Here is a 15006-nt window from a genome sequence, read left to right as displayed (position 1 = left end):
AAAAATGGAGATCACAAGTATTATTGAAGCTTCCATTTTGGGTGCAAGCTTATTTGGTTTGCTATAGTTTCATCTTTAGTGGTGAAGCTTAAGTAATTAATATACATCTAATTAGGAAACAAATTCCCCCATCAGCTCTCGCATTTTTATTGTCAAGCCACATGAAACTCTTTTCCAGGGTCTTCAAGAGCTTGAAGAATCATTAGGCCCTCCATGGTCCATATGCTTTCAAGGTTTCTACTGAGCTGTATTGTGAATTCTCAGGCCCTGGGTCAAGGAACTAAACAAAACTGTGTGTTCATGTGCTTGGGGATGGGAACAGATGTATTTAAATTCAGGTGTCTAGAACACGACCTTGGAAATTTACTTCTCTCCTTGCTAATCCTAAGGATCTGTTAATTACCAGTGAGATTTCTCTATAATGCAGAAGCAGAACCCACCCTGAACTTGGTTTGTTTTTGTTTTGTCTTAGATCTTATGAAGTCCAAATGAGGATCCATAACAGTCCTCCAAACAGATCCAACTCATTCTCCTGGGGTCTCATACCCCAGCACCCCCTCACACCAGGACAGGAGGTGGAGCCATCAGGCTGGCCAACTCAGCTGCCTCCCAAAGGAGAATTTGGGGGCAGTCTTACCAAAGGGAGGTAAATATTGAGTATGCAAAAAGGGGGTGGGGAGTGAAAGGGGGAAGAAGAGAAAAAGAAATATAAAAGGAAGATGTAATTGATATTTATTCTCCTTGGCCTCACTTGACATATCTCTCTTCCCTGTTTCATCACATCAAAAACCTTTCTACCCCACCTGAACATGTTAATAAGCTTCACCCTTCCCCTCAGCACCCCCCCCCAAAAAAAAAGAAAAGGAAAATCACTGACAGCTGTGAATTTGGTATGGGCCAAGTTCCAGACACTGTACCATTTTGAACAACCAAGATAAATAATACTTCCACAGCTTTACTGGGAAGGGAGCTGAGAGCCGGCTCGTTTTGGGGTCTGTGATCAAGCAGCCTGAACCTGGAAGAATCTAGATTCACATACAGTTCTGCCTGACCTGTTCTGGGACAATGCTACACTCCTTTGGGGTGAAACGGACATCAAAGGAAGTTGAGTAGTGTTTTTAAATGGATAGCGGGCACCGCCATTTCTGCATGCCTGTGTTGATGAATCAGTAGCCCCTTTCCTTCAAAGTGATCAAACCAGATCTGATTAAACAGAAGGTTTGTTTGTTCGGAATAGCCCTAAGGGAAACTCTGCTGACCATCACTGTTGTTCTTAAGTGGCCACCATTCCAGATCCACTGTAGATGCAGGATCCCTGAGCCACAGTAACCTAGCTCTAGGACACTGTGGACATTCCAGCTGGAGCTTTCCAGATATCTGTGGAAGACCCACAGAAGAAATGACTCTCAGTCCCATTTAAGAGAAAATCAGGGGCTAGATTTTTTTTTAATGGAAAGAAGAAAGTGGATGAGTAGGCATTCTCTAAGTTTGGAGAGAATTCTCTAAGAGAGACAGAAAGAAAAGAAAAAAACCTGTGAGAATAAACAGGAGACATGAGTGACGAATGTATTGTGGACTGGGAAGGAGATGAGGGGAAAGTAACGAAATGGTGTAATGAGGTGATTTTCCAGAAGCCAAGACTAACACAGGCATGGTTCTTAATGGTACCACTAGTTCTTCCCAAGTCCCAGGCCACGATTTCTTTATTTGATAAATGAGAAACATGAGAAAGAACATGCCTGTGAGCTCCTCCCCCCTCCCCCCCCCCCGTTGGCCTGTCCCCTCAACTCCTATCAAGGAGAAACACAAACTTACTAATGACTGAACTCACCCAAGAAAAGCACATGCTCAGTCTACAGGTCTGATAATAATATATGTTTATAAATATGCACATATGGATATACGTGCATATGATATACACATAAATATATTCGTATATGTGTATATACCAGATGAGTGAATAGGCGAATTTAGGAATCACTCTAGAACTAAAAGGCAATAAACCCCACTGGACAAGCTAAGAAGCAAATTTAGGTAGACTTGAAAGCCGAAAGGGTTCCCTAGCTTCCTGTGGTCCACAGTGAAAATGGCATTGTTGATAGCTGGCATGGTAGGCTTGGCCTGACATCCACAGCTGTTCACAGGTGTAAGAGAGGTCAACTTTTACCTCAATGAGGTCTAGTTTCATTAAAAGGGGCGGGGGAGGGAGAGAGGAAGGGAAAGAACGGAATCTTCCTGTCCTTCTTTTCATCCTTTGCCCAGCAGATTCCCGGGTGGTGTCTGAGAACTCCCTTCTTAGTGTCCTTCCGAGGTACCTATGAGGCCTATGAGGCTCACCTGCGTGGACTCGCTCTTGGTTTCAAGACACCCCTTCACAGAGCGAACAGCGGGGTTCTGACAGCATCCCTCACTAGAGGCCATTGCCATGAGATCACCCCCACCCCCAGGCTGCAGCCTTTAGAAAAGTCACTTTGCCTCCCTAGTCCGGGATGAATTGGGAAGACCCTGGAGTGCCGGCTTACTAAAGTTTTATTTGTTCAGCGATTTCTTCAAGGCTTTGATATACGAGCAAGAGGGAGCCAGACAGGGCCCTGACGGGAGGATCAAAAAGGCCACCCATCTTCCCGGGGGACTCTTGCTCCCGTTCCTTGATGCCTATCTTTCCGATTAGATTTTGGTCCCTTTTAAAAGCACTGCATGCATCGCCTCGGTTATCTGCCGTGGACTTGGAAGCCTGCGTTATCAGTCTTTTGGTCCCGAAGTATCTGCTTACGTTCTGAAGCAGCCCCCCCCCACCGCACCCCCCCACCGCACATCACCTCCCCCCCCCCCCCAGCTCTCACATCTCATTCGCGGGTACCCAGGAACCGCAGAGGGTAGGTGCAGGTGGGGGAGGGTCCCCTGCCGGCCCGTGACGCTAATTCTAGAACCCACCCCTAGGAAAACCCCCCAGCCCTCGCCAAGCCCCTCACGCTGCCAGCTTGGCAGCCGGGTCTGAGGAAGGGAGAGGGTGGTGGGAGGGAGGAGGGAAAGCGAGGCCGGGCTGGGGGGGTGCCTGGAGAGCAGGGCTGCGCTGACGTCACTGGGCGCGCAATTTGGCTGGAGAGCTTTAAAAAAGGAGCGTGCAAGCGGAGATGCTGCTGCACACAGCTCGGGCCGCCTGCAGCAGCGACCGCGCTCACCGCCACTGCGGCGACCGCAGCGAGGGGGCCCCCCGAGGCCGGCGTGGCCGCGGTTCCCCGCGCCGTCCTCCCCGAGCTACACCCCGACAGACGCCCGCCCGGCTGTAGACGTCCTCTCGGGGGTGGTTTGCAGACTCCCGCTGAGCCGCAGAAGAAGCCGGTGGAGAAGAACCCGGAGCGCGTCTGCATCAGCCCCGCAGCTGCCCTCTACAGGCTTCCGGCTCGCTGCTCCCAGCCTCGGGCACCATGGACACCTCCCGCGTCCGCGTGCTCCTGTCCTTGCCCGCGCTGCTGCAGATGGTAGCAGCCGGCAGCCCGCCGAGCCCGGACGCGATGCCGCTGGGCTGCCCGTCCCGCTGTCAGTGTGAGCTGGACGGCAGGATGCTGCTCAGGGTGGACTGCTCTGACCTGGGGCTCTCGGAGCTTCCCTCCAACCTCAGCGTCTTCACCTCCTACCTGTAAGTGCGCCCCCCGCCTCGCTGTGGGAAGGGGAGTGGGGAGCGGGGGGTGGGGGAGGCTCTGGCGGGAGCCAAGGCTGGGGGTCCCCCCCGAGCGCACGCACGCTCTGGAGGGGGCGGGCGAGTGTGCCAAGGGCATCCTAAGCAGACCTGTTTCGGCCTCCAGAGAGAGGCACGTGTCTGCCGGAGCCTCGCCTGGCTCTCTGCACCCCAGGAGAAGCAGCTTCTAGCGCACCCCAGGCCGAGAGCTGGTGCGCAGGCAGCTTCCCGGGGCAGCACCTGGCAGGTAGCAGGACCAGTCCCCGCTAATGTGGGCATTTGTGTGCGGGGGGGGGGGGGGGGGCGTGTGTGCTCAGGAACCTGGAACCCAAGGGCAGCGTGCCCTACTGCTCTCAGCCGCGACCTCTGCGTCTGGACTGTAAAACTTTCCCTGCAAGACAAACCCAACTTCTCCAAGCCCTGGGGGAGGGGAGGAGGTTCTGCTCTGCATGCCCAGCACCGGAGTGTGATGAAATCTTTTTCTTTTCTTCTTTTTTCTTTTCTTTCTTTTTTTTTTTTTCAAAAAACAAAGTGATTAAAATGTGGCAACCACAAACCCCGATTAGAGCTGCCAGAACGTTATCTTTACCTTTGGCTGGCCGAGCCGCCCTTTGAAGTGCCGGCGGCCTCATTGTAATCTTTAACCATCTCCTCCCCCGCGGCAGCAAAGGGAAGTGGGCTGAAGGCAGCCGGGCGGGTAAACAGGGGCGCCGCAGACATCCAAAGGGGGACCCGGGGCTTTCTGTCGCCCTTGGGAATCCTCCCAGCCTTTCTGCCCCAGCTACCGCATCCAAATCCCTGACCGTGGAAACCAGGCTGCGGCTCCTTCAGAGTGTGGTCTCTGAGACGCCCAGGCAGGAGGGTAACAGGTGGTGGGGGAGATGACGTGACTCAGAAGCAGCCCAGCTCTGTGGGACCAAGATAAGTACTCCTCCCAGCTCCCCCCTCCTGATCTGCAGCTCGGTTCCTTGGGGCCCAGAAACCCGGCTCGAGGCCACCCTGGGTTAACGTCATCTCCTAAAAAATTTGTGGTCTTTAAATTTTTAAATCAAGACATTTCGTTGAGCCCATCCAATAACCGTGTATTCCCAGTTTCGGCTTTCTCTGATGTACCTTGGCCGGGGCTGCCTGAAATGTTTGTGAGTTCGGTTTTTTTCCCCTCTGGTTAGTAGTTTTGAGGAATGAAACAGGAGGCTTGCACAATGTTCCCTGATAGGCAGCGAGGGCTTTTCTGGAGACAATAAGCAACAGAAAACATCGTTCAACCTGTTCTGATCCTGCGTCTCAAGAAAAGCGATCAGCCTCCTAGGTTTGGACCTCAGGCACCTCCGTGTTCCGTGAAACTGTGCAGGTCACTTTTCTTCACCTTAGTAGAATATAAAATTTTTCCCCTGCCAGGTTCCCCATCAGTTGAACTCATTACGTGTGGTGATAATATTTTTTTAAGGGATGGAATTCTGCTCTGGGAAACAATCATTCTCAGAATTTACATTTCCTTCCGAGCAGCTGTCTTACCGCAGGGTTCAGCACGCTTCCCTTCCCCCAGCCTCCCTAGTTTAACCGCTAACCTCGGTGATTCCAGGATAGCGTGTTCTCCAGTTGTTTCTGAGATCGGTTTGTGGATTTCTCTTCTAGAGACTGTACTATTCTTTCCCTTAACCCTACGGAAATTTTGCTATAGAAAAGAGCAATGAGCAGCCCCTCATACATGTTGCAAACATATAACATAGTATAAAATATGCAAACAAGTCGATGAAGGGTCAGACTTACTTTTCTTCTCCCACGTGAAGGAATGAACATTTGTTGGGCTTATGTTACGAAAAGCTTAACATTCTTTTTTTTTTTTAATGCTATTTCCCATATTCCTCAAATGTATGTAATTGCATCCTTCCTTCACATCTCAGAAGTGGCTGCGACTGCTCTCTGTTTCGCACAGTCTACAACCCCTAGAAGAGTTAAGATTGGATTTGAAGGGGATTGTCATCGTGTTCTTACACTGTTTGACGGCACTCTGCACACCGTGTCTACAGAAAAGGGGTTCTCGGTGCCTGTGGAAACACTGAACTCTGAGTGTCTGTCAAAAGTGGTAGACTTGTCTCACCCCTCGTGTCCTGTGAAGGACCTGCCTGTCCTTCATAACATGTGATTTCCTGTTTGTTTCCTTGCTCTTCCTTTCTTCCTTCCTTCCTTCCTTCCTTCCTTTCTTTCTTTCTTTCTTTCTTTCTTTCTTTCTTTCTTTCTTCCTTTCCTCCTTTCCTTCCTTCCTTCCTTCCTTCCTTCTTTTCTTTCTTTCTTTCTTTATTCAGAGCACAAAATTCCAGCAGCAGCCCTGGCATGCCCTTCACCCTGGGTTGAAGATTTGAGTTTTCTGTTTGACAACTCAAGGGGTTTCTCTGTACAGACCTAGGAGTAAATGATGCCCTCTTTTGGTTCCCCCTAGTATTACCTGAGCATTTCTGCCTTGGCTGTCAAGTCCTAACCCAGTGGTCCTCAACCTTCTAATGCCGCCACCCTTTCACACACACTTCTTCATGTTGTGGTAACCTCCAACCATAAAATTATTTTCACTGATATTTCATAGCCGTAATTTCGACACTGTTATGAATCGCAATGCTAATTCTTTGGGAGATAGGGGTTTGCTGAACGGGTTGCAACCCACAGGTTAAAAACCAGTATAAAAGGGGAATTTTTATATACTCATTTTTCAAGTAAATAAGTGTGGCTTTTTGATTCTTCTTGTTTTGGTATACAGGAGGGAGAATTTTTGAAACATTTGAAAGGAGCATTGAAATTGTGATCTCACTGTCCTGGTGGGTAGGCAGTAATTAACTATGACACGATATGCAGGTGATTGGCCTACAAGACTGTCTTTTACTGTTTGCAGCAGGGTATCACCATTCATTTGGTCTAAATGTTATCCTCCAGGCCCTCTAAAGTAAAAGAACAAGTGTTTTGTTTCCTTTAAACAAACTGGATAGCAAGTTCCAGCTGTAAACACTTGCCAGGTAGATTAGCCACAATCTGATAGCTGGCTAATAAGCATTACAGGTAAAGATTTCCTATCCCTCTTCAGACAAGGCAAAAACAATTTATGCACCATTTTATAGCCTCTCTCCCCTGGGACTGTAAATCCAAACACAGCCTCTACAGTCACGTGAAGTCTGCATTCTTCCCCAGTAACCTGTAGCTGGACGACTGACCATCCCTGGGAACTGAAATTTTTCTCCTTCAGCTCTTTTCTCTCCCTCCTTCTCTATCTATTCAGCCCTTATCCACTCCCACTGCTTAAGGGCCAACAAGGTTCTCTCTGCAGAAAATTAGGCACCCACCGACGTTAAAGGGTAAAGTAGACGGTCGTGTGCAATGTGTAGTTCGCCTCACCAGGGTTCAGTGAGAGAGAGAGCAAAGCGGGGCTGGCATCTCACCTTCTCATGTGGAGTCATTTTAGAGCGTCCCGTGTGGCGGTTTTTCAAACAGGGTCACAAAAGCAAACTTCCATGTGCTAGTTGCTGTGTTCTTCATCCAGTTAGCAGGGCACCCTGGCAGAAAACTAAAGCTTAGCAAGCAGTCTAATACAGTCCGTTCCTTTTCCTTACTAGTCCACACTGGCTGCCTTTATATGAAAACCGAGCTTTTCCTCATTGAGGCTGAACAGCGTGAGTGTTTCATCCACTAGTGAGCCTACGCTGTATGAAAAAGTGAATCAAAAGAACCTTTATATTTTATATAATTTGGTGGCTTCTCCCTACGGTATTTTGAAACAAAATTTAACTCTACGTGTAATTAATAAAACTGGTATTACTAAGAACTAGTCAGAAAATCTCAGCTCTATTATATATGGCTCTAGACTTTTTACAAGTTTTAAACACTTAAGATGCAGTTTCAAAACTAAATTTAAAAAGTTTTAGAATCTTCTTCAAAAATTGAACATTTCTGGTTCTCTTCAGACAAAGACAAGCATTTTAAGCAAAAGAAAATGTTTGTCCTTTAGAAATGGCTACACAAAGCTTAATGCGTATGCCTTACAATTTAGATCAATTGCAAAATGTGTACATTTGTTTTGGCACGTGCACTATTTACATCTAGTTTAAAGTAGACTATCTACAACTTTTCTGCACTGTGATGAAGCTCTATCTTCCCCAGGACTGGTGGTTGGGAGTCCAGCAGAGATTTTGTTATGGGAGCAACTATTGATGTTAATTGGCTAAATTAGTCTAAATAGTTTTTAAATGGTGAGTCAGACAATTTAATTACATAAACTTGGAACAAACAGAGTATGCCCAATGTGTATGCAATAGAGTTTGTGAAGTTTCGATGATTGTGCACAGAGAATAATGTGATCTTCAGGTTCTCTCCTTTTTTCTGTCTACATTTCCTTCTAACAAAAAGAGAACTGAAGGCGTAGCCATCATAAGTGTTAGGAGATATGAATGAAGAAATAAGATCTCAGTGGCACCATTCACCTTTGAATATGCGTAGGGGCTTCAGAAACACAAATTTTGCCCATGGCTTCTCATGACTCAGTTTTTACATATGAGCTCATTGATCACTTTTTAGTTTCCAAAGCATAGAAGTACCAAAGATATAAAAGCAGCACTGAGTAAGCCATCCCATGAAACCACCAAAATTCACTATGTCACAGTGTATTGATAGTCTTCAAGCTGATACCTAATTTTGATTTACCTTAATAAAATACTTCCTATTCTATCAAATCGAAGTCCTTAGGTAATTTTAACAACAAATCCTGATCTGGTTATCCCAAATCACATGCCACAGGACATGAACAAAAGGCTGTAGTGATTTCTACAGCAATTTTATTCAGTTTCATTTTGACCATGTCCTTGCACAAATTTAGAATAAAACTAAATGTCATGCCACATTTCCATGAAAAACATCTCCTCTCCTCTCCAATTGATATGCCTGATGAATTGCAGTCTTCAGAAGGAGGCAGATTCCTGCCAGCTTTCAGTCTCCTCATGCCCACTGTAATATTCCCCTTGTAGAGCCTTCTTTTGTAGCAGGGAGATGACTCAGACAAGCACTGACGCCACACTGGAGAATTTCAGAAGACACAAAACAAGCTGCTGATCTGATGCTGTTGCTGTTTGGTAAATTTAGAGGAACTTCATTGGTCACCTCTGCCTGTGTGTCCTGCCCCCTGCAACCCTCTTTGATTCCCAGGTCTGTCCGCATCAATCCATTATTTTGTTTAACGTTATTTGCACTAACTGAATGCCCCATTTCACCAGCAGCTGTGGAAAAAGGAGTCCACGAGTTACAATGTTGAACTTGTTACTAATTTTCAGAATTCAATATTAATTTTGTTATCCATAAGTTACGTGGCAGGAAGTGGGTCCTTTCTTAAATTTTTTTTTCTCCCATCTCTCCCAGTTAGCTTTTCTGTTCCATTGGTTGAGCCAGTGGTTGATGCCTTATTTGAAAGTAGAAGAAAGAGCAAGAGCTGTTTGATTTCTGAAACGGAATAGCATCACCTAGTGAGCGCGCTAAAAGACTCCCTGGTGTTAATGTTAGTGGAGGATTGTTTAAAAGATACTTGCCCTGCAGGAGTACAGTATACCCGTGTACTCTGTCCTTAACGTGTATACCTGGAGTGGAAGATGCTGAAACATACTCCGAGTGTACACCAAGGAACCAACCTATGATGGCAGAAACATACCCCTTTAGCCGAGGGGGAACACTCCAGAATGCAACTGCATGACTTCTTCCCTTCGGTATATACTCCTTATTTGGCTGGAAGTTCTTGTAGGGAAGGGAATTTTTCTACTTCTCATCCAAGGCTCACATCAGTGCTTGGCTTTGAATCAGTGTTCAACAAATATTTGTGGGGTTGAACTTAACATGATTGGCTGCATTGGCTGCTGGGATCCCAGTGGCGAAAACGGATCAGACAAAGAGAATAAAACACAAGTGTGTGTGACGATTGCCCAGTCCTATTTGAAATACAATTAAATTAGAGTCAGCTTACATGATGCAACAAATTATTTATTTTAACACACAGGAGAATTATCGTATCCAAATTACTTTATTGTTTTAATAAAAATAATTGAAATCTACCCTACCCTCCTAAGTGCTAGATACTGTGATGAACACCTGACGTACATAGACCATAGCAGATTTGATGTGGGTACTGTTCACAACATGAAGGCCTGTAAATTTATCCCAGGAATATGGTAGTTACCATCAAGGCCATTTTCTCAACAATACAAGAAAATCAACTTTTAATCTCTAGTTATATCTCATGGTGAATGTGCACACATTTTATCCCAGAAAGGAAATTAATAAAGCTCTCATATCAGAGGTGTCCCTTCAGGAATTTGCAGAGCAAATTGCAGTTTTTCATTTTCCCCCCAAAATGAGCATTCTGATGCATAATTTAGGGCTACTGTTATGCATTTAGTAGGGGCTACTGCAGAAGAATTTTTCTTGTCTCCTAGTCAGAGTAAGCTGCAGTAGTTTAAGATCGTGGTGAACACTGATCCACTGAAGAGGAAATAGGCTTCCAGGCAAGAGCCACGTGTTCGCTTGTTTTTTGTGGCTGGACCCATATGTTGAATAAAATTGCTGCGTTTCTTTGAGATTACGTCTCAGGTGAGCATTAGGAATCTTCTCAATGGATGAAATTTTTATCTTCAAAATAAGTGAGATGAACGGTTGTGACAACAGTGCTGTGATGGAGTTATATGATTCACAAGAGAGAGCTGTTTCTCTACCATAGACTGCAAAGGTGTAATTACACAACTAAACAAGAAGACCAATGTGATGCGGCCTTGCGAACCAGCTAGAATCCTGTTAAATCAGAAAGAACCTCCTCCTTAAGACCAAGAGCTTTTCCTGAAGCATCTTTAGCTTCCTTAGGCTTTCAATTCATTTACTGTTTCAAACCTTGACATACTTTAGTAATTTGTAATTATGACATCAACATGAAAAACCAATTAAGTGAAAAAGCTCCCTATGAATTAGAATCAGTATACCCCCCCCCATCAAACAAATGCTTCTGTTTGGTAATTTTACGATACATTGGGCAGAGTCTCTTAGAATGCTTCTCCTGAACCCTAAATCTGTAATTAAAGTTAAACATTGATTATTTATAACCATATAGCAATTACTAATTTCCAAGTATCTCACTTCTCGTTTGTGCCTTTCTGTTGTATTCCCCCTTGCCTTCAGAAGAAATTTTGCTCCATCTGCAGACAAGGACTGTGACCCCAAGGGAGGAAAGTGATCTCATGCCCACAATACACACCCCCTAACATACCAATAAGAAGTGCTGCCCTTTGTGCTACTCACTTGGCGGAAATGATACATACGGACATTGACAGGGCATGGCCGTGAAGGGACAACCCTTTTAGAGGAGAGACGGAGGTGCTGGCTGTCTGAAGGAACCTGCAATTCAGTTCAGAAGCTGAAATGCAGAAGACAGTTGTCCTGGCACAGGGAGCCTAACTCCAGCTGAGAAGGCGTGCTCTGAGCTGACCTCCCCATCAGCCTGCCAGCCAAGATTAAGCTTCTCTCAAGCGGATCCTTGTTAGCCCAGCCTTTCCCCACTGTTGCTCATCTTTCACAACTGGAAGCCAAGTGTTGCAAACTATTACTCAATTTTGCAGCCAAATTCCTTTGTCCCGCCCCCCCCACGCTTCCATCCTTTCCTCCCAACACACACACACATACACATGCTCAAACACACCCACGTTTGTGGTGAGTAAACATTATGAACACATCTTTCTAAAGTCTACACTGAACAGAGACCCTGAGAATTTTTACATTAAAAGAAAACTGTATATAAATTTTTGTCTTCCCAACCCCACCCCACCCCACCCCAAAAAGAACCTTGCTTAAATAGAGCAGGGATGTCTATTTGCTTTGATCAAAAAGCCACAGAAGTGTATTTCTCAGGAAAGTAGAAAACCACTCATGATCTCAAGTGGAAAAAATATAAAGAATTTGCTGAATTTTTAACCTTAGAACATAACAAAGATATTATTTGAAAGTCGGTTGGTTAGTGTGGGCTGTGTTAGGACTTTTCATTGTGTTGTATTTGGGTTTACTCGATGTTATTTTAATGAGTTTATTGGTTCAACACAAAACACCACATGGTGCTTGAAATTTTTAGGTAATAAATTTTCTTATGAGACATTTGCTTGAAGGAATCCTGTTATATAATCAATTGATCTTTAACTCTACAGACACAAAAATAACTGTCCTGTTTCTGTATATAGAGGCAGTAAAGGATATTTGATTATGAAAGCCAAATAAAAGTTTCTGTGGCGAGAAGCACATTCCTCAGTCCTCTTTCATGTATAGGCATCACGATAAACCTCTACTTCACAGTGTGTGATTAATTTTTAGAATGAACTTGGAGTCATCTACTAAAGTCTGAGACAAGAAATCTTCATTTTCTCTGCATAGTTCCTGTCCTAAAGGGTCCCTGAGCCAACTTGCCTGTAGTTGGCAACAGGTCTCCTCTACAAGTGCCCCACAGGAAAAAGCTGACTGAAAGATGGTGAGAGAGGGAAAAGGGCTAGCTAGGAAATAGGCTATGAAAGCTGACAGAACTGAGATTCTCTGCCTGAGCAGATTTCACCAGAGAGCTGTCCTTGGGCGGCTTCATTATGTTCCTTCATTATGGATGGTGACAGAGGAGGACAAGAAGACTGCATCTTCCTTACCTGTGACATTTGTCCTCCACTCCTGGCCTTCAGAGTGTAAGTGCAGAGAGAAAACTCCTTAGGATCAGAGTATCAACTCTAAGTGCAAAATCGGGGTCTATGATTCTACCTTGGTGAGGCTTCACCCATCACTCTCCCTGAAGTGACCTCACATCTTCCACATCCTATGTGTGAGCAGCTGTTATTCTCTGGGACTCTGTGCAACAGAACACAGGAAAAAGTTCACATTCTTTCTTCAGTCTTCAAGCTCAGATAGCAAAAGGAAATCCCAGCTAAGCCTGATTCTCCCAGGATGTGTAAGCATATCTCTTTTTGGAAAACTCAAAAGTTTTAGCAATACGATTAAGAGCAAGTACCCCCCCCCCTTCTATCTTACAGCTGCTGGCCTTCTAGCAAAACATCCACCTCCCCAGGGTCTTAACCACTGTGAGAAGTGCTAGGTGGATAAGGGCTGGTCCCAAATGACTATGACATAGTAATTTGAAGCCTTGTTTGCATTTAACTGTAGAAATATCCCAGGGCAAAAAATATTAGGAAGAGACAGCTCATGTTGGTAGATATATGCTAATTATTTAGGGAAAAAAAACAATGCAAAGCTTGAAGTAACAGGTAGCTATGCTTATGAAAGATTCTATAAAGAACTAAAAGGGATGGGGGGGTGACAAGATGGCTTGGCTAGGTAAGCTGCTTGCCATGAAACCTGACCCCTGAACTTCATCCCTAGAACCCATATAGAGGAAGGAGAAAACTCAGCCATACTGCCTGGTCCCTCCCTCCCCAATCAATAAACACATAACTACTTAAAATTTAAATTTCAGTTAAAATTTTTTAAGTTTGAAATTTAAAACTTCAAAATTTAAAGTACTGAAGAAAATATTTTATCCACAAATTACCAGGCTGACAAAGCTGTGTAGCCAAGGTCAAGTCATATAGTGCAGAGGGGGAAATGTGGTCACAGTTGTTAGGACACTACTCTCTGTACCCAAGTGGATTGAATTTAAATTGCAGGAATGGCCTGTAGAGGATTTCCCTGAAGCAAAATCCATGTTGACCCCTGGAGTTTAGAATAGGAAGGATATAGACAGCCAGAGAATCCAGCAATGTCGTTTGACAGCAACAAAATCTGTGTTCAGAAGAAGCAAATCATGCTTTCTAGAACATATAGCTGGTAAAGATAGACCCAGAACCCAGGACTCCTGAAAACCGCCCCCCAGTGCTCCCCTTCTTGACCTCTTTGTTCCACTTTTCAAATGAAATCTGAACTCTTAGTATCCTAGGTGATGCTAAGTACCGTGTTGCTTACATCCTATGATATGTGCTTGTGTCTAAGCATGTGCCTGGATTTTAACATCATTTTATCTCCGTTGATGGCAGAAGCACCTAAAGTATCTCTATAAGATGTTTAAAAAATCTGTGCCTCAATCCTCATTCAGAAGGACAAACGTGATAGAAATTGGAAGCAGAACACAGGGAACAGGACAGGAGCCTACCACAGATGGCCTCTGAAAGAGTCTACTGATCGAGGTATTGAAACAGAGGCTGAGACTCATAGCCAAACTTTGGGCAGAGTGCATGGAATTTTATGAAAGAAGGGGGAGATAGAAAGATATAAAGGGGACAGGAGCTCCGAAAGGAGACCAACAGAGAAAAAAGGGGGGGGGGCCCTGCAGAGACTGATACTCCAACCAATGACAATGCATGGAGATGAGCAAAAACCCCAGTCTCTGACATGAACTGATTGGCCTGCTCTTTGATCACCTCTCCCTGAGGAAGGGAGCAACCTTACCAGGCCACAGAGGAAGATAGTGCAGCTACTCCTGATGAGACCTGATAGACTAGGATCAGAAGGAAGGAGAGGAAGACCTCCCCTATCAGTGGACTTGGGGAGGGGCATGTGTGAAGAAGGGAGGGGGATTGCAAAGGGAGGAGGGAGGAGACCACAGGGAGGGGCATACAAAGTAAATAAAATGTAATTAATTAAAATTAAAAATAGAAAGAAAAAAAACAGCTCAGATATAGCCCATAGACTCAATATCCAAATGGGGTCCCTAGTAAGGGGAGCAGGGGCTTCCTCTGGCATGAACTCAGTGGCAGGCTCTGACCACATCCCCTGGGGGTGGGGGGTACAGCCTTGCCAGGCCACAGAGGAAGACAATGCAGCCAGTCCTGATGAGACCTGATAGGCTAGGGTCAGATAGAAGGGAAGGAGGACCTCCCCTATCAGTGGACTAGGGCATGGGCATAGGTAAAGAAGAGGAAGGGAGGGTGGGATTAGGAGGAGACAAGAGAGTGGGCCACAGCGGGATACAAATTGAATAATTTATAATAAATGATAATAATAATAATAATAAATCTGTGCCTATAATCTCAGCACTCAGGGAGGCAGAGGCAGGTGGATCCCTGTGTATCTGAGGCCAGCGTGGTCTGCAAAGTGAGTCTAAGACAGCCAAGGCCACATGGAGAAAACCCGTCTTGAAAACCAAAAACCAAAGGAAAACAAACATATATATACATATATATATATGTATATATACATATATATGTATATGTATTTGTTTTCCTTTGGTTTTTGGTTTTATATATATATATATATATATATATATATATATATATATATATATATATAACAAAACTAAACAT

At 44.9% G+C, this 15006-nt stretch overlaps 1 protein-coding gene across 4 annotated transcripts in view; it reads left to right on the top strand.

Annotated features, from left to right (window-relative positions):
* Positions 1-3020: 3020 nt before the first annotated feature.
* The window catches only part of Lgr5 (leucine rich repeat containing G protein-coupled receptor 5), a 122085-nt gene continuing 110099 nt past the window's right edge, over positions 3021-15006 (top strand). For 2 of the 4 annotated variants that reach the window (XM_060378075.1, XM_060378076.1), the window contains exon 1: positions 3021-3640. In XM_060378075.1, the coding sequence (XP_060234058.1) occupies positions 3429-3640 (212 nt within the window). In that variant the 5' untranslated portion in view covers positions 3021-3428. The remainder of the gene's footprint in view (positions 3641-15006) is intronic. The other 2 variants (XM_060378074.1, XM_021644838.2) reach the window with 2 other exon arrangements.

This window comes from Meriones unguiculatus, chromosome 2, assembly GCF_030254825.1.
Source record: "Meriones unguiculatus strain TT.TT164.6M chromosome 2, Bangor_MerUng_6.1, whole genome shotgun sequence".
Classification (NCBI taxonomy): domain Eukaryota; kingdom Metazoa; phylum Chordata; class Mammalia; order Rodentia; family Muridae; genus Meriones; species Meriones unguiculatus.
This window is presented reverse-complemented; position numbering and strand designations above follow the sequence as displayed.